General features: G+C 46.3%; 1 protein-coding gene across 1 annotated transcript; it reads left to right on the forward strand.

The window, feature by feature from the left end:
* Window positions 1–4,970: 4,970 nt before the first annotated feature.
* LOC125518095 lies at window positions 4,971–7,763 on the forward strand. Its single transcript, XM_048683032.1, has 5 exons — window positions 4,971–5,288; window positions 5,506–5,604; window positions 5,719–5,795; window positions 6,419–6,920; window positions 7,007–7,763. The coding sequence occupies exons 1-4, from the start codon at window positions 4,971–4,973 to the stop codon at window positions 6,441–6,443; spliced, it is 519 nt and encodes a 172-aa protein (XP_048538989.1). The 3' UTR covers window positions 6,444–6,920; window positions 7,007–7,763.
* The last annotated feature ends 11,755 nt before the right edge of the window (window positions 7,764–19,518 follow it).

The raw sequence follows: 19,518 nt of genomic DNA on the forward strand, positions 1-19,518 counted from the left end.
AGTTTAGGTTAGAGACGATTAGGCCGAAGGGGGGTGCTGCATAGATCATGTGTGTGTGGTGCATTTGCTTCGATTCAGAACAGGGAATCCACAACCAGCGCAACAATCCACTGCGGCAGGGGCGCAGAATATTGTGTTCATTTTCAGAGCAGCAACAAGAACGTTGTTCTCCAGACTGGGAGTGGTCCTTCATTTGTGTTTTTTTGTTCACTTTCAGAGCAGCAGAAAGAATGTTGTTCTCCATACTGGGATTGGTGCTTCATTGCAGCACAGAGTAGGTCGGCCGGCAGACAGTCATTCAGTTATGCTGATGGAATGACAAGATACGTGAACTTGTGAATAGGATTAGCGAACCACCACAGTTGGCATCCGAACCTCCGGAGCAGGCATCTTCCCCTTTAATAACACATCCTCGACAGTATATCTTTGAGCTGCTGCAAAATATTTCATATAGCTATCGAGATACCCCATAGTTACCTCTACTGGGTGGGTCTCTTTGCCATGAACCAAATCAGTACGGCAGCTGAAGACGGGGAGACAAGGTTAAAAGAAGAAAATCAGCAGAGGGAGCCGAGGTACAGATCAGATCCACCTAACAAAACTACACCTGAAAAAAACTGAAGAAGATGGTTTTTCTTTTTGGAGCCCTCTTCCTTGCCTGTAGCCGCCAGTCTTCAGAAGCCTGATGGGACAGGCAAGTCAGCTGCTGTTAATGCACGCACATGATTCCACGATACACTGGGTCAATTGGCAGTGGACGCAGCTGTCAGGCCAACCACGCTCGTTGAAGATTGTCAGCACTAAATATGAACCACTAAAAAGTTGCACTTTGCATGTTTTAGTAGCATCAACTTGGCATCGGTTCACCATTTACATGCTACATTCGTTCGGCCAAATATGTCGTCTGCATCCACAAAAATCCTCTGCTAGTGAATTTCTGAGATGATCAGGTTTACAGTGCAAAATACAATACAGGGGAGGCAAATTTGGCTACACTGTCTAGAGACAACTAAATAACAATGAACATGAGAAAACTCCCAGCTCAGCTTTATTTAGACCACATAAACATGTCAGACAGATTCCTTACTTCTCCTTTTTTCTGCGGAGAGATTCCGTACTCCTCCTAAGACATCTCTTGAGGTTAACCGTGCCGAAGTATCTGGAAGTCTGCTGCAGAGTCCAAAAAGATTATTTTTTCAGAGAACAAACGATCTTCTTCTGTCGCAATATTACTTCTCAAGGCGGTCGGGTGGCACCTGGAGTGTGCAATGCTCTTCCCAGGCCCAGAAAAGAGGTATCCGTCTGCTTTCCTGCCTTTTTTGTTACTGCCTGCAACAAGTTTGACATATATACGATGAGCAGTGCTCCCAGCTTCCATTCTGTAGCTATTACTGTTGTGAATCTTTTCTGCCATTTCATGCAGGGAAGGTCTTTTCTAGAGGATTCCACTTTGGATTCAAACAAGGAGATGAAAAAAACTACTACACAGGTAGGACATAACCAAAAGCACTAGGTCAAGATTGATACTAGCTGGAACTGAATCATCTTCTCACTGTGGCAAATATCTCTTTATGGATATAAAACAGTTCCAGGTGTTGGTCACTTGTTACAAACTGCACTGATCCAATGCAGATCATAAAAGCAAAGTTTTAGTTTTCTGAAAGTGCCATTCAACCGCATTAACGATGCAGTTTCACAAAATCGCATGTCCGCCAACAAAACTCTGGCTATCTCTGTATATATTAAGTCTGGTGTATTTGACTTCTTCACCTGTATGCTGCCCCAATCAGAAAACTATGGTGTACAACAGTGGGTATCTTCAAAACTGTTTGTTAGTCACCTTGAATGGAAAAAAGAGGATGGACTTTTGAGCCATCTTTGAAATGGACCCAGCCGTGGTTGAGGTAACAGCAAGGACAAGAAAAGAAGAAGAGATCGCGCAAAAGTAGAAACAGAGCAATGAACTTAAATATGCAGGGGAAATCGAGAAAATAGATTCAGCTCTCGTTGTTTTCTTTTTTCCATCATTTCCCCACTGTTTGTAATTCTAAAGGACATACTAAAATCTATGTTTAGTTCAAAACTCTCTTGGACTTGATTGGGTTGGACTGTAATTAGTCTGCTGTAGTCAATTATTTTCTCTAAAAGAAAACATGTCATTTCTTCTCTCAATTCTCAAAGGAACTTCTACCACAGAGGCGCTACCTGCTCTTGATGATGGCCAACCAGACAAAAAGGTGTTCCAGCAAATGAAAAGTATGGCAGAGATGCTCAAAAGTTTGCGAAATTGCAATGTTCAGAGACATGGTAATCCAAGATGGGCCACGGTGCCAACCGACTCCTCCCATTGTGCAGGCTTAAAAAGTGTGAACTGCTGATGGTTGAACAGATGCATCAATCTATACCTACTATTAAAGGGAATATGTATTCTTGGTTTGGTTTGGTCCTTTTCGTTGATTTCTTTTTGTTTGTAATCACACGGTAAGCCATCTAGGCCAAATACTTGTACGTTGATGGGCCTTTTATGGGCTTCCATAAAGACCGCGAAAAATATCCGGGCCAGGTACTTGTATGTTGATGGGCCTTCTATGGGCTTTCATAGAGACTGTAAAAAATTATTGTGTCAAAATAAATCAACATTGTGAGAATTAAATAGAGGACCACCTATCTAGATCTATGCTGTAACAACCAACGATCTATGCATCTTTCATGTTTTTTAATCCCACCTCGCTCTTTTACAAAAATTCCCACCGGTAAATATATGAGCGGCCCTAGGAATCAATCGACAGACCATTAAAACAAAGGAGAGCGGTCCTCATGTTTAGGGCGAGATAAATTAAGCGAATGAGCTAATTAAAGGAAGGATTGTGGGCTTAAATAGAAAACGAATGTGGCTAATTAAAGAAAAGATTATGGGTAAAACCCGTGTAATAATTAAAAGAAAGATTATGGGCTTAATAAATAGAATATTCAAATAGATGGGGCTAATTAAAGGAAGGATTTGAGGTGAAAAGGTAGGATAATCAAAAGGAAGGATCCGTAGGCTTCAATGTGATAGGGCTACTAAACTAGAAAATGAAGGATTTGATTCCCGATTAAAACGGATGAGCACGTCATGGTAATTAATGAAAGGATTATACTTAAATGAAATTAGTGGGAGATTATGCCCGGCAAAGAAAATATGGACGTGGCTAAATTGCATCCTATTTTTTATATTCATTTTGTTGAAGAATGTTAAGTTGCAACATGTTTTTCATAGCGATTCCGGTGTTGTGGAACATTATGCTTGTACAAAACATCAAATTTTCCCGTTGCAACACACGGGCATATGTGCTAGTACAAAAAAAAAGGAGTAGCAGAAACTCATGCATCTAAGCAAATTTAACTTTTGGGGCGATTTTACCACTCATAATCTGTTCTCAGCAGTCACGGGTAAATGGCACGGTAGCTGAGGAGTAAGTAGACTTCATACTACCAGTTAAGAACAACATGCATCAGATTAACTCCATACACACACCACAGATGCAGCTAGGCTATTTAAAAGGCGTTAGGTAAAAATGAACATAAACAAACTAGGCAAATTTTGGCTAGACTGTCAAGAACAAGGAACTGAAAAGAGGTGTCTGCCTGCAACAAGATACAAATATATGTATGATGAGCAGTGCTCCCAGCTTCCCTGCTGTAGTTATTACCGTTGTTGAATCCTTGCTGTCATTTCACGTAGGAAAGGTCTTGTCTGGTGGGCTCCTGAATGCTGCCTCCGTGCAAGCTCTTACAGCCAGGTAACAATGCTTGTATTCTCTTGTGTTCTCAGTTAATTAGTCCATCAACGCTATCTGGAAAGGGAGAGATAAAGAAGTCCACTATGGATCCAAGAAACTAGAAAAAAAATATACACGCAGGGAAAAACCAAAACCACTAGACCAAGATAAGGTATGATGCTAACTGGGATTCAATCCTCTGCTCACTGTAGCTAATAATCACACTGGCAAACAATTGAAGCAGGCAGAGACATACATATATACTCAGTGTTGTACTTGTACGCCATAGTTTTCTTATTGGTGCAGTATGCAGAGAAGAAGTGAATACACGAGAGTTCTTAATATGGACAGACATAACCCAGAAACTGAAACTGCATCGAACCCAATTGTAGGTTTCTTGGAAGACATGCAGTTTCCTGCATCCTTAACCTAGTTGATGAATGGACACCACTTTTCAGCTGCCCCATGGCATGCTTCAGGTACCACCTGGCGGCTTTGAGAAATGTTTCGGCAGAAGAGGATCGCTTGTTCTCTGAAATAATAAATCATAAGGAAATACCGTAACTGATGATTCCTTTTTCTTTTTACTATGCAGCAGCATTTCATATACTTTGGCATCGTTGGCCTCAGGAGATGCCTTTATAAGGTGCAAGGAATAAAGAGTCTATTCTTCTTCCTGTTCCTCTGTTATACATACGTTTTCCTTTGGAGAGCAGTGGACAGTATGAACTAATAATTCTAAATATACTAAACCTGGCCAGGTTTAGTTTATCAGGTTTTTTTGAATTTTTCTTATCATACAAATTCGAACCAATGGGTGGGCAACACATGCTTTAGTGGGGGATGTAGACAGGTACATGGCTGGGTGCGCGTATCAATTGCTGGTGGAAACTATAAAAAAATAATGATCCAGCCCTCCATTGGTTGCATGCTTTGGATTCTTCTCAGTTTTCTATTAGTTGCATGCGCTGCAGACCGGATTGGCTACATCTTCTATTCTTTATTTTGTCTGAATCTGCTTGGCTTTGTCTCCTTTTCAATTCCTTTTTGTTCTCATCACGTCGGTCGCTGTTGAGTCGGCTGCCGCCCGCGTTTTCTGGAACCTTTAATTGTCGGCTGCCGCTTCTGTACACACTTCTGGTCATTTCTGCAGCCTGTGCGGTGGCCGGTTTCAATTTGTGCTCTCTCACTTCCCTGCCTGCTATAAATATGGGTTGTGCGGTGCGGCCGTTTTCCATTTCAGTTGCGCCCGTCTTCGCTCCTTCTCTTCCAACTTTTGCTGCCATTTTTTCACTTGCCGATGGTTACTCCTGCTCCTGCTCGGTCTGGACGCCGTCGTCGGCGTCGCCCTTCTGGGATTCGGGCCGCCGTTATTGCGCGTGTGCGCCGTGGCGGCATGCGTCTTCCTTCTGTGGATTCTTCGTCCTGGGGCGGCAACCGCTGGGCTGCGTGGTCAGTTGGGTGAGGTCGATTCAGGGCGGCTCTTCCGCTCTGCGGCTCGCCGGCCGCTTCATTCCCGCCGGGCCGGTGGGTTTATTTTGTCTTCTCAACTTGTGCTTCTGTTTGGATTGTTCTTTTATTTGTTAGCTTGCTGTGTGGTCAGCTTATTTGGTTTCTTGGGTGGTTGTTCTACTTGTTTGCTTCCTCTGTGGTCGTCTGTGGTCAGCTTATTTGGTCTCTTGGATTGTTCTTCTACTTGTTTGGTTCCTGTGTGGCCATCTTATTTCATTACTTCATTTTGTAGGCCGCCAACGTTCTGACTTGGAGCAGTTTTGTTATGGAGATCTTGATGCTCGCCGTCGGGAGATTTCGTTGGGGAAGCGACTTGTTGACTGTACTGTTGGTGAGTGCATTAAGTTCTTGCTGCACGTATGGGAGTGCTTCTTATTGTTTTTGTGTGTTTCTCCCTGCTGTTTTGGATAATGTGGGTGACTTCTTGCTCTCTTTTTTTCTGCAGGTTCGACCGTTGCTGTTGGTTCTTCTTCTGCGTCTGATGGCTTTGTTTCTGCTGGCGGCCCTCCGCTGTGCGAACTGGTGAGTTCTTGATTGTTTTCTCTGCTTATTTTTTGTACATGTTTTGGTCTTTCTTGGCTCGCGCTTCTGCGACCTCCTACTGGTTGTACGTGGCACTATTGGCCTAATCGTTGTATGCAGAAGACACTAGCGTGTAGGCCTTAGCGCACGAGACTCCCGCGCACGGGGGCATGCAGCGCACGTACGCACTGGAACGGCAATTCATCGATGCATGCAGTGCATGTATGCAGTTCTATGAATATACACCGCTGCATGGTGCATGGCGTGCATCCCGATGAATATACTCGCTGCATGCAGTGCACGCGTGCACCCGATGAATATACTCGCGGCATGCAGTGCACGCGTGCACCCGATGAATATACTCGCGCCATGACAGTGCACGCGTGCACTCCCATGAATATACTCGCGCCATGCAGTGTACGTGTGCACTTCAGTAATGCTATCCCTCTACGTCTGTTGCTTACAAAAAAAATATCCACATGCATTTTCGATTGGTTTTTATTTTTGCTTCCTTATGGGCTGTTTGGGTCCAGCTGATGTGTCCGTTTCTTTTTCTATTTAGTTGTTTAGCTATACGAGTTTCGTTCGGGATATAATGTGCTGTGTCCAATATTTTCTCGCAGGTTTTTCGGGCGTGCAGATGGTTGATGCATCTATTAGTGGTCTTTCTGATTTTCCTGCGGGTCTCCATCTTCATAGTTATTTGGTTGGTCCTTCGTCTGTGCTGAACGTCTAAGAGTGGTGCCTCTACGTGCGGCTGGTGCTTTCGGTCGTCCTACTCCTCTTGGTAAGTTTATCTTCCAATGTAGGACTTTGCCGTTGGTGCAACTGACGATTTTTTCCTAGATTAAAATACGACTTTGACGCGCGGTTGGTATTTTAGTTATGCCTACTCCTGTTATGGAATACTGTTGGGTGGTGCGTGCTCGGCGTAAGCGGACGTTGATGCGCTTTTACTGGTCGGGACCGAAGAGAGGCGCTTCTCTCTTACTATGAAGTTTTGTTTCGTACTTTTTCCCACTTTTGCTATCTGTTGCTGTGTACGGTTTCGATATTTCTTCCCTCTTTTGCAGTGTGTGGGATGCAGCCCCCGTTTTCAAAAGGATTATATTAATTTGCTTAAAGGTAAGCTCTTGGCCTCACCTAGCTTTTTCTCTCTGTTTGCTCCTTACAAGTAAGCAATTTATTACATTACGAACTCTTCCATGCAGGATGAGAATCTTATAGTGTATATTCCAAGACGACCAATACTTGGAACAGTGAGTGAAACAATTGGCCTAAAAGTACAAGGGTACACCTGTTGTTGGTACGTTCATGAAGGTATGATACAAGCGTCCGTACTAATTGCTCTACCACGTCAGAAAGATAGCTTTAGAGAATCGTCCATTACATATGAAGGAGAAGCAGCTAATACAGAAGATGAAGCAATGGAAAAATCAGCTCAGATGGCCTTAGAATGCATCTGTGCAGACCATAATATTTCTATCAATGATCATAATTACTATGCTCTTGAAGTCACAAAGGAAAGGTTATTTACAGCAAGAGAGAAGGCTCAAACAAAACAATGGCAATTCAATATGGCCCGCCAGCAAGTAAACACACAACAAAACGAGTTTGCAAGACAGACAATGATTTTAGCAAAGATATGCAATGGCTTCTTTGATATATTATCACTTCGTATGTATCCCCAGCGCCCAGACAGCAACAATCCCATTATCACATATACAGGTGCGCACCCTCCCGTCGGACGTATGCAAGAACTTGCAAAATCACTTTATCATTATATCACAGGCACCAATCCTGCAGGAGGATATACTAGGATGATCTAATCGACTAGCATCTACTTCTAGCTTATCTATGCAATGTGTTTGTGTCTTTATATACGGTTCTCTGTCCGCAGCGAACTGTATGTAGTTTGAATAATTTGTTTGTCTGAAGAGTGTGCCACTTTTAATTTGTATGTTTGTATCCCTGTGTTTACAAGATTTCAATATATTCGTATGCTCGGTTTGTTTACTATCTCTTACGTCATTTTGACATCAAATGAGCACGCACTATTCCACTTTTACATCAATAGATTGCACATCTGCGAGAGGTCACCGAGCGTGGCGTGCCGCTGCGCGGGCTAGGCTAGTATATCTCCAAGTGAAGGGGCAATTGAAAATGTGTACGATGGCATCCTCGAGTCAATATATGGCCTAAAAGTCAGAAACAAACGAACTGTGTCCAAAAAGAAAGTGTGAATAAGAACATCTGGTTTTAATCGTGTCAGTCCAAATGAAGAATCAAAAGCACCTGCTAAGTGCTGTTAGATGTGTATAGTTCATTGTGTACATCCTCATTGTATAAGGGGTTTTTTGCACTTTGTCACACCTGTATATGTACTGGCCTTTGGCCCTCAGTAAAGGATCAGTTGCTGATTATCCAACATGGTATCAGATGCTAGGCTAGCCCTTTTCTCCCGCACGACGCAACTCCGTGCTTCTCGTTCCTAGCCTGCTCGTCTTCGGCCCGACTTTGTTGCTCCTCCCCGGCCGCTGCTCGGCTTTTTACTTCTTCTGTCTCGTCCAGCCGCTGATCCGTCCGGAAGCCGCCCCGTCAGGCCCGCCTCACCCGGCCGCCGCTGCTCCTTTCCGGCTGCCGCCGCTCCCGTCCGGCTGGCCGCCGCCGTGCCTGCCCGGACGCAGCCGCGCCTGCCCGGCCGCCGCCGGGCCTGCCCGGCCACCGCCCCGTCCGCTGTTGTGCGCACCCGGCCGCCGCCTCGAGCGGCCTCTGCTCCGCCCGTGCGTGAGCACGGCTCCTACTCCCTTGGCCCGCCTCACCCGTGGCTGGCTCTCGATCCATTCTGGATCGGCCGCTCACTCCTCTTTCGATTCTGCATCGCTGGTGCGTGAGCGCGTGCGCTTCTGCCGCTTATCCCGATCCAGATCCGGTTGTGTGTAGTTGACTACAAAAAAAGCCATGTCCTCTTCGGGCTATGTTGCTGTTGGGGAACGTAGTAATTTCAAAAAATTTCCTACGCACACGCAAGATCATGGTGATGCATAGCAACAAGAGGGGAGAGTGTTGTCCACGTACCCTCGTAGACCGAAAGCGGAAGCGTTATATCAACGCGGTTGATGTAGTCGTACGTCTTCACGATCCGACCGATCCAAGCACCGAAACTACAGCACCTCCGAGTTCTAGCACACGTTCAGCTCGATGACGATCCCCGGACTCCGATCCAGCAAAGTGTCGGGGAAGTGTCGGGGAAGACTTCTGTCGGCATGACGGCGTGGTGACGATCTTGATGTTCTACCGTCGCAGGGCTTCGCCTAAGCACCGCTACAATATTATCGAGGAGTATGGTGGAGGGGGGCACCGCACACGGCTAGAGAACGATCATGAAGATCAACTCGTGTGTCTATAGGGTGCTGTAACACCCTCGATGCGACTATAGCTCCCACGTGTCCGAGGCACGACTTAGAGGTATAATCGCATTGAAGGCATATGTCGCAAGTCAGGTAATCATCACAAACATCCCATGTAATATAATAATGAAGAGGGATAACATAGTTGGCTTACACTCGCCACGTCACTTCAAAGTACATAAATAACATACATCATCCAAACACTCATGGCCCGACTACGGCGCCAAAATAGAAGAAAACCCAACAAGCGACAAGGTCCCTATCACCCCCAACAAGGCACCACTACTGATCATCAGGAAACATAGTAACGCTGCGAGTCCTCGTCGAACTCCCACTTGAGCTCATACGCGTCACCTGGAGCGGAATCACCTGGACCTGCATCTGGAGTTATAGTATCTGTGAGCCACAGGGACTCAGCAATCTCGCACCCTCGCGATCAAGACTATTTAAGCTTATAGGAAGGATAAGGCAAGTATATGTGGAGCTGCAGCAAGCGACTAGCATGTATAGTGGCTAACTTATACGCAAAGGAGAGCGAGAAGAGAAGGCAAAGCGCGAGCGAGAAACTAAAGGAACAACATGCGCAAGCATAACTCCAACACCGTGTCCACTTCCCGGACTCCGCCGAGAAGAGGCCATCACGGTAACACACACGGTTGATTCATTTTAATTGAGTTAAGGTTCAAGTTATCTACAACCGGACATTAACAAATTTCCATCTGCCCATAACCGCGGGCACGACTTTCGAAAGTTCAATCCCTGCAGGGGAGTCCCAACTTAGCCCATGACAAGCTCTCACGGTCAACGAAGGAATAGACCTCCTCCCGAGACGTTCCGATCAGACTCGGTATCCCGGTACAAGACACTTCGACAAGGTTAAAAAATCCAGCAACACCGCCCGAATGTGCCGACAAATCCCGATAGGAGCTGCACATATCTCTTTCTCAGGGCACACTCAGATGAACACTACGTACAACTAAAACCAACCCTCGAGTTGCCCCGAGGTGGCGCTGCAAGTGGCTCTGTTTGGACCAACACTCAGAGGAGCACTGGCCCGGGGTAATCAAGGCGAACTATCAAGGGGTTCCCATTATAACCCAACCGCGTGAGGAACGCAAAATCCGGGAACATAACACCGATATGACGGAAACTAGGGCGGCAAGAGTGGAACAAAACACTAGGCGAGAGGCCGAGCCTTCCACCCTTTACCAAGTATATAGATTCATTAAGATAACGTAGCAATATAATGATATCCCAACAAGTAAAAAAATGTTCCAACAAGGAACGACTCCAAATCTTCACCTGCAACTAGCAACGCTATAAGAGGGGCTGAGCAAAGCGGTAACATAGCCAATCAACGGTTTGCTAGGACATGGTGGGTTAGAGGTTCAACATGACAATTGGGAGGCTGACAAGCAAAAGTTAGGCATCGTGGCATTGGCATAGCAAAAGAGCGAAGCAAACTAGCATAGCAAAGATAGTAGTGATTTCGAGGGTATGATCATCTTGCCTGCAAAGCTGTCAGAGTTGACTGGATCCTCAAAAGCAAACTCAACGGGCTCCTCGTTAGCGAACTCGTCTCCCGGCTCTACCCAAACAAGACAAACAAGCTACAAGGATACAATCAACCACGTGCAAACTCAAACAGTAAGATGCAAAGATGATATGCTATGCGGGATGCGATGCGGGATGCAAAATGCAAGATATGACAGGAAATGCATGAACCTGGCCTCAACATGGAAATCCAAGTGTGCCACTGGAAAGACGGGATGAAATCGCTTGAAAATGATATAAAGAACGCCGGAATCGGAGTTATGGTTTGGAAATGGCAAGCGTTTTAAGAATGACACCGGTCTGCGATTTACAGCAAGTAGGCATCTAAATGCAATGCAATGAACATGCTACAGCACCCAAACATGACAACAAAATACATGGCAGGGAAGAATTTAAGATGCTTAACAAATGACTAGCACTGAGCTACGGCCAATTCATCCGTTATGAGGTTCAAACAAGCATGGCAAAAACGCAAATGCAAAACAGATTCCAGACTTAGTGAAATTAACACTTGTCTGAAATTTCAGATCACGAAGCCCTCTTCGGAGCAGCAAAACAACATGATACAAGACCTGATTATGATAAGTAAGAACATGGCATGGAGCTACTCAACGAGCTTAACAAAAGACCCAAAGTAACCTGGGGCCAAAAGGGTTCACAAAATATACTAACAAGCACACGAACATAGCTAAAACACAATCACTTTTTAGACTTAGTGAAAACTGGGACATGCTGAAATATAACTCACGAAGGCATGTAAACGAGCTTGATGCACTCACCACGGTGTAAGTCATGGCAAGGCAAGCATACATCCATTAAGAAGGCACACAATGCTAGCTAGACATGGCAAGAACAATGGCATAGCATGCACGGATCAACTACAATAGCATCGGCAAAATCGCAAACAAGTTGACGATCTGCCCAGATTCACAATGAAGCAAAAGTAGAGCTCGATTGACTCAAGCTAGGGTGCTCCATAATTTCAAGTAAAGACATGGATGTATAGAGCATAACAAGATTAACAAAACTCCTTTACTGATCATCCTCCAAAGAGGCACGGATCACTAGAAAACAACATGAACATATGGCATCATGAACTAAATAATCCCAAACTTAGTGAAAACAACTAAGTCCTTGAAAACAAAATTACCGGGCGCCTCACTTTGCAAGCTTGCACAAGTCACCACACACATCCTAGAAATGCATGGGTTGCACCTCTGGAAAGATAACAAGATGCTTAACAAAACATATGAAGGACTCACAGGCATATCATGCACACAACAATCATGGCAAAAATGTCAAAAGTCTAAGATGAACTAGCAGATCTGACAATTAACTCACGAAGCCTCCTTCTAGCAGCATTTCGGGCATAAAGAAGAACTCAAATGCAAATGATGCAATGGAATGAAATGATGTACTCGTCGAGACGAACATTTTGATATACTATATGTCCAAATCGGAGCTACGGATGCGGAGATATGGCAGGTCAAAGTTTGCTCGAAAATTAGGGTTAGGAGGGGAAAAAGTCAACCGTGAGATATTTTTGGATTTAGATCCAGATCGCACGGGAACCGAGGCCGCCGGATTGCTGTTCACCGCCTGGCTTGGAGCTCGCCAGAGACGCGGGATCCGGCCGGGTCAGAGAGGAAGAAGAGGAGGCCGGTCGCCGGACTTGGACGGGGCGGCGTCGGCTCGGGCAGCTACCGGCGCCGAGGCAGGCGCGGCGTCCGGCGCGGCAGGCGGCGTCGGGGACGAAGAACGGGGCGGCGGCGGCTCGCGGTGGCGCCGGTGAAACACGGCGGCGGGGCGGCGGTCGGACGTGGGGAAGAAGAAACGGAGCGGCGGCGGCGATCTGGCCCGGTGGCGCTCGCGCGGGGCCGGGCGCGGGCTTCCGCGGGCCGGCGGCGGCGGCGGCGGTTGGCGCCACGTGGCGGATCTGGGAAAATTAGGGTTACGTGGGAGAAGATGATCCGAAAACGGGGGGGGGGGGGCTATTTATAGGCATAAGTGGAGCTAGGAGAGTCCAAATGAGGTGCGGTTTTCGGCCACGCGATCGTGATCGAATGCTCTAGATGATGGAGCCGAGTTTGGTGGGTTTTGGGTCAAAATGGAGGGGTGTTGGGCTGCAACACACATGAGGCCTTTTCGGTCCCTCGGTTAACCATAGGAGTATCAAACGAAATCCAAATGATACGAAACTCGACAGGCGGTCTACCGGTAGTAAACCAAGGCCGCATGACAAGTCTCGGTCCAATCCGGAAATGTTTAATCCCCACACACGAAAGAAAGCTAGAAATGACCACCGGAGGAGAACGAAGCGCAGGAATGCAAAACGGACAATGGGGAAAATGCTCGAACGCATGAGATGAACACGTATGCAAATGCAATGCACATGATGACATGATATGGGATGCATAAAAACGAAAACAACACACGGAGACAAAGACCCAAACCCGAGAAATAAATATAACTTAACGCCGGAAACGGCAAGAGTTGGAGTACAAATTGGGAAAGTTATATCTGGGGCGTTACAACACTCCAGAACTACGAAAGGATCTCGTCCCGAGATCTAGGACTGAAAGAACGCCGGGTACTCAGAACGGAGGTGATCCTCGCGTTCCCAGGTAGCTTCACGGTCGGAATGGTGTGACCACTTGACTTTGAGAAATTTGATTGACTTGTTGCGAGTCTTTCGTTCAGTCTCTTCAAGAATAGCAACTGGGTGCTCACGATAGGAGAGATCTTCTTGGAGCTCAATGTCCTCGAAGTTGACTGTGCAATCAGGAGTCTTGAAGCACTTTCGAAGCTGAGAGACATGGAACACATCATGAACATTTGCAAAGTTTGAAGGAAGCTCGAGTTGATAGGCGAGGTCGCCTCTCTTGTTGACAATCTTGAAAGGTCCCACGTATCTAGGGGCAAGCTTCCCTTTGATACCGAAGCGACGAGTACCCTTCATAGGAGAGACGCGGAGGTAAACATGATCTCTGATCTCGAAAGCCAAATCACGGTGCTTACTGTCATAGTAGCTCTTCCGGCGGGATTGGGCTGCTTTGAGGTTATCACGAATGACTTTGCACATTTCTTCTGCCTCTGTGATTAAGTCATTACCCAGCAGCTGACGTTCACCGGTTTCAGACCAGTTGAGAGGGGTACGGCACTTCCTGCCATACAGAATTTCAAATGGGGCCTTGCCCAAACTTGCTTGAAAACTGTTGTTGTATGAGAATTCAACATAAGGAAGACAATCCTCCCACTTCATGCCGAAGGAGATCACACAAGCTCTGAGCATATCTTCAAGAATCTGGTTGACACGCTCGACTTGACCGCTTGTTTGAGGATGGAAAGCAGTGCTGAAGCGGATGTTGGTGCCCATGGCCTTCTGAAAAGAATCCCAAAACCTGGAGATAAAGATGCTGCCACGGTCTGAAGATATCACTTGAGGAATACCGTGCAGAGAGACAATTCGACAGGTATAGAGTTCCGCCAATTGAGCTGCAGTGATTGACTCTTTGATAGGCAGTAAGTGAGCCACTTTGGTGAGCTTGTCGATGACGACGAATATAGCATCGTTGCCACGCTTGGACTTTGGAAACCCAGTCACGAAGTCCATTTCAATGTGATCAAACTTCCATTCTGGAATGGCAAGAGGTTGGAGGAGACCTGTTGGCCTTTGGTGTTCTGCCTTCACTCTTCTGCAGACATCACATTCATTCACGAATTGGGCGATCTCGCGCTTCATTCGAGTCCACCAATAAGTTTGCTTGAGGTCCTGATACATCTTCGTACTCCCAGGGTGGATGGAGAGGAGAGAATTGTGAGCCTCATTCATGATCACTTTACGAAGTTCACCTTTGGGTAGAACAATTCGATCCTCGAAGAAGAGAGTATCCTTGTCATCAAGGCGGTAGCACTTGTACTTGGACTGACTCTTGGCAATCCCAATCTTCACCTTTTTCACCATAGCATCAAGAAGCTGGGCTTGGCAAATCTGGTCTTCTAAGGTAGGAGAGACTTGAAGGTTGGCGAGGAAACCTTGAGGAACAACTTGCAGATTCAGTTTGCGGAAAGCTTCACAAAGCTCGGGTTGATAAGGCTTCAGAATCAGACTGTTGCAATACGCTTTCCTGCTCAAAGCGTCAGCGATCACATTGGCCTTGCCTGGAGTATACTCGATACTCGGATTATACTCTTGAATCATTTCGACCCATCGAGTTTGCCTGAGGTTGAGATTAGGCTGAGTGAAGATGTACTTGAGACTCTTGTGATCAGTGAAAATGTCCACTTTTCTTCCCAATAGAAGATGTCTCCAAGTCAACAAAGCATGCACAACTACCGCCAACTCGAGGTCATGAGTGGGGTAGTTCTTCTCATTAGGCTTCAACTGGCGAGAGGTATAAGCAACAACTTTCTTCTCTTGCATCAAAACTGCACCGAGACCTTGGAGAGAGGCATCACAAAAGACCTCGTACGGCTTGGATTCATCAGGTGGAGTCAGAACTGGAGCAGTGATCAACTTCTCTTTCAAAGTGTTGAAAGCAATATCACACTCTGGAGACCAAACGTACTTGACGTGCTTCTGAAGAAGATTAGAGAGAGGCTTCGCGATCTTAGAAAAGTTTTCAACGAATCTTCGGCAATAGCTTGCGAGACCGAGGAAACTGCGGAGTTGCTTCACGTTCTGAGGAGGTTCCCAATTCACAATTGCAGACACCTTCTCGGGATTCACGGCAATGCCCTTGGCAGAGATGATATGGCCAAGATAAAGAACCTCATCGAGCCAAAATTCACACTTGGAGAACTTGGCGTAGAACTGATGTTCCCTGAGCTTATCAAGCACCAAACGCAAGTGCTTGGCATGATCTTCCTTGTTCTTGGAGAAAACCAGAATGTCGTCGAGATAGACCAAAACGAAGTCATTGGTGTAGGCGTTGAAGATGAAGTTCATCATGCGAGAGAACGTCGGAGGAGCGTTGACGAGGCCAAAAGACATGACAGTGTATTCATATGAACCAAAACTTGTCCTGAAAGCCGTCTTGGGAATATCTTGCTCACGGATTCGAATCTGATGATAACCCATACGGAGATCAAGCTTGGAGAATACTTGGGCACCTTTGAGTTGTTCGAACAGCTCATTGATGTTGGGAAGTGGGTATTTGTTCTTGATGGTCTTCTTGTTCAATGGACGGTAATCAACACAAAGTCGGTCCGATCCATCCTTCTTCTTCACAAAAAGAACACCACAACCCCACGGAGAAGAACTAGGCCGGATGAGACCCATTCTTTCTTGCTCATCGAGTTGTTTCTTCAACTCCTTCAACTCTTCAGGTCCGAGCTTGTAAGGACGTTTGCACACAGGTTCCGTACCCAGCTCAAGATCAATAACAAATTCAACTGGGCGGTGCGGAGGCATTCCTGGAAGCTCTTCTGGAAAGACATCTTGATATTCGCAAACGACTGGAATTTGCGAAATAGCGTCCAATTCACCCTTCTCATTGAGAGAAAACAGACGGATGGTATTATCCCGAGCGGCAAAGACAATTACATCCTCAGACGAATGAGTCAATTGAATCTGCCTTGCTGCACAATCAAGATGTGCCTTGTGCTTAGAAAGCCAATCCATTCCGAGAATAAGATCAATATCCGAGTTACCAAGAACCACCGGAGAAGAGAGAAACTTGTAGTTGCCCAACATGATAGAGACATCCGGGACGCAATTGTTAGAATTCATTTGCTTGCCCGGAGACACAATCTTCAACGGAATAGGAATCCTTTCGGTCACAAAATCATGCTTGGCCACAAATGGAGTTGAAATAAAAGAAAGCAATGCACCAGTATAAAAAAGTACTTTTGCAGGAACATCGTTAACAGGAAGGTTACCCATGATCACATCTGGCGAGTCCTCTGCCTGAGCTGCATTCAGCAAGTTGACCTTGGCATGCTTGGGGTTATGCTTGACCACTGCTGTACTTGCCGATCTCACAGGAGGAGGAAGACGCCTCTGGTTGAAACACTTGTTGGCATAGTGACCCTTTTCTTGGCACTTGTTGCACGTGACCTCTGAGAGCGGACGGTGGTACGGAGCACTCGGTCTTGCAGGTTGAGACGAAGACTTGTTCTGAAAGCTGGGGTTGGGGGGGTGGGAAGAACCACTGCCACCTTTGCTCTTCTGCTGATACGGCTGACGGAACGGAGGAGGAGGAAGCCAATACTTCTGCTGCTTGGCCACTTGAGTAGAGGAAGAAGGAGTAGCATCTCTGGCTCGCTTCTTGGAAGCATCACACCTCAACTGAGCAACCTTTTGCTTCAGTGCCATGTTGTAGAACTCATCGTATCTCAACGGCTCGAAAAGGACAAGAGCGAGCTGAATTTCTTCTCTGAGACCACCCCTGAACTGGTATATCATGCTCTTCTCATCAGGAACATCCTGCTTGGCAAAACGGGCGAGCTTCCGGAACAACTTGTTGTAGTCATAGACAGACAAAGAGCCTTGCTTCAGATTGCGGAATTCCTGACGCTTACTCTCAACCACACTTTAAGGGATGTGATGAGCTCGGAAATCTTGACGAAAATCATCCCAAGTGATCAAGCGTCCACCTCTGGAATCCTTGTACTGCTGGAACCATTCTGCAACTTGATCTTTGAGTTGGAAGGAAGCGAACTTGACAAAATCTTCAGGCCTGACGTTGCTGCACTCAAAATGCTTGCCCAGATCCACAAGCCAATCGTCAGCATCGGAAGCCTCAACACAATTGCTGAACGTCTTTGGCCCATTAGCAAGGAACTGGTTCAGTGTAGCAAAATGATTCTGATTGCTGCCTTGATTCCCTTGACTGCCTTGATTGCGTTCTTGGAGGATTTGCATGATTAACTGTGTGTTTGCATTGGTTGCGGCCATCACAGCTTGCCATGCCTCCGGAGGAGGTGGTGGTGGTGGCGGATCTTGATTCTGGTTCTGACTGGTGCTCTTAGCGGGAGCCATCCTGAAGAGGTTGACCACCATTAGCACATAGACAGATAAATGAAGCTGAAACCAACGGAATGAAAATTGTAACATAAAGTCTTCACATCCGAACAAAATGAACGAATGCATTTCTCTTGAAGTGGTCACATATCCCTAAATTGCGAAGCCACGTAGAATGAAGGTAGAAGAAGTAAAACAACAAGGTACGGATCAAGAACGAATAATCGGTAAGAAATCCCAATCTCAAACCAATATCCGTGGAAGAAGAACTAGAGCTACGAGAATTCCCACCTATGAAACTCCCGAAACTTTCCGGTTATGCAATCAGGTGTTGGGGATACAGGGGAAGCATAATATCTCACCCAAACTAGCAATTCCTACATCCAGCTGTATCCATCCTTCAACACGTAACCAAGAAACCTTCGGAAACCATCTACCTCAACCTTCGAAAAGCATCCGTTATACAAGTTATGGCGATACTCCCAAACTCCCGCCCCAGTACTGGGTGGCGTCGAGGTTATCTCACCAACGAACTGCATAAAAGAGATTTTCGATGTCGGCGAACATATCTCAAGTATTCCAGAATTGCAACGAAAAAATTATGATGACAACACCTCAGAGCTCAACTCCCCGTGACACTTCCACTAAACCCCTGACAGGAGGCACCAAGACAGTATTCTCATCATAAGCCATCGGAACGATTCCAAGATACTCGCGTGATCCTAAAACTTTTTTTAGTGAAATTTGAGAAGAGAAGAGTCAAAACTCTACGTCAGGATGCCTTACCAGAGCGATGAGCAGACTGGGAAGTAAAAAGAATTCCTAAGCTCTCCGATATATAATTCCTAAATGACTCAAAACATTTTTCTAGACACAACTCGGCCTCTAAAAACGATCAAGCAATGGGGCTCCTAAGGTCGGGGAAGGCTCTGATTACCAACTTGTAACACCCTCAATGCGACTATAGCTCCCACGTGTCGGGGAAGAGTTCCGTCAGCACAGCGGCGTGGTGACGATCTTGATGTTCTACCGTCGTAGGGCTTCGCCTAAGCACCGCTACAATATTATCGAGGAGTATGGTGGAGGGGGGCACCGCACACGGCTAAGAGAACGATCATGAAGATCAACTCGTGTGTCTATAGGGTGCTGTAACACCCTCGATGCGACTATAGCTCCCACGTGTCGAGGCACGACTTAGAGGTATAATCGCATTGAAGGCATATGTCGCAAGTCAGGTAATCATCACAAACATCCCATGTAATATAATAATGAAGAGGGATAACATAGTTGGCTTACACTCGCCACGTCACTTCAAAGTACATAAATAACATACATCATCCAAACACTCATGGCCCGACTACGGCGCCAAAATAGAAGAAAACCCAACAAGCGACAAAGGTCCCTATCACCCCCAACAAGGCACCACTACTGATCATCAGGGAAAGACACATAGTAACGCTGCGAGTCCTCGTCGAACTCCCACTTGAGCTCATACGCATCACCTGGAGCGGAATCACCTGGACCTGCATCTGGAGTTATAGTATCTGTGAGCCACAGGGACTCAGCAATCTCGCACCCTCGCGATCAAGACTATTTAAGCTTATAGGAAGGATAAGGCAAGTATATGTGGAGCTGCAGCAAGCGACTAGCATGTATAGTGGCTAACTTATATGCAAAGGAGAGCGAGAAGAGAAGGCAAAGCGCGAGCGAGAAACTAAAGGAACAACCTGCGCAAGCATAACTCCAACACCGTGTCCACTTCCCGGACTCCGCCGAGAAGAGGCCATCACGGTAA

This window comes from Triticum urartu, chromosome 7 (genome assembly GCF_003073215.2).
Source record: "Triticum urartu cultivar G1812 chromosome 7, Tu2.1, whole genome shotgun sequence".
NCBI classification, from domain to species: Eukaryota; Viridiplantae; Streptophyta; class Magnoliopsida; order Poales; family Poaceae; genus Triticum; species Triticum urartu.

Coding starts and splice junctions, on each gene's coding strand:
- LOC125518095 (XM_048683032.1), top strand. CDS start 4,971: ATGGGTTGTGCGGTGCGGCCGTTTTCCATTTCAGTTGCGCCCGTCTTC. Junction 5,289..5,505: donor GCTTCATTCCCGCCGGGCCG/GTGGGTTTATTT, acceptor TTCATTTTGTAG/GCCGCCAACGTTCTGACTTG. Junction 5,796..6,418: donor GCCCTCCGCTGTGCGAACTG/GTGAGTTCTTGA, acceptor ATTTTCTCGCAG/GTTTTTCGGGCGTGCAGATG.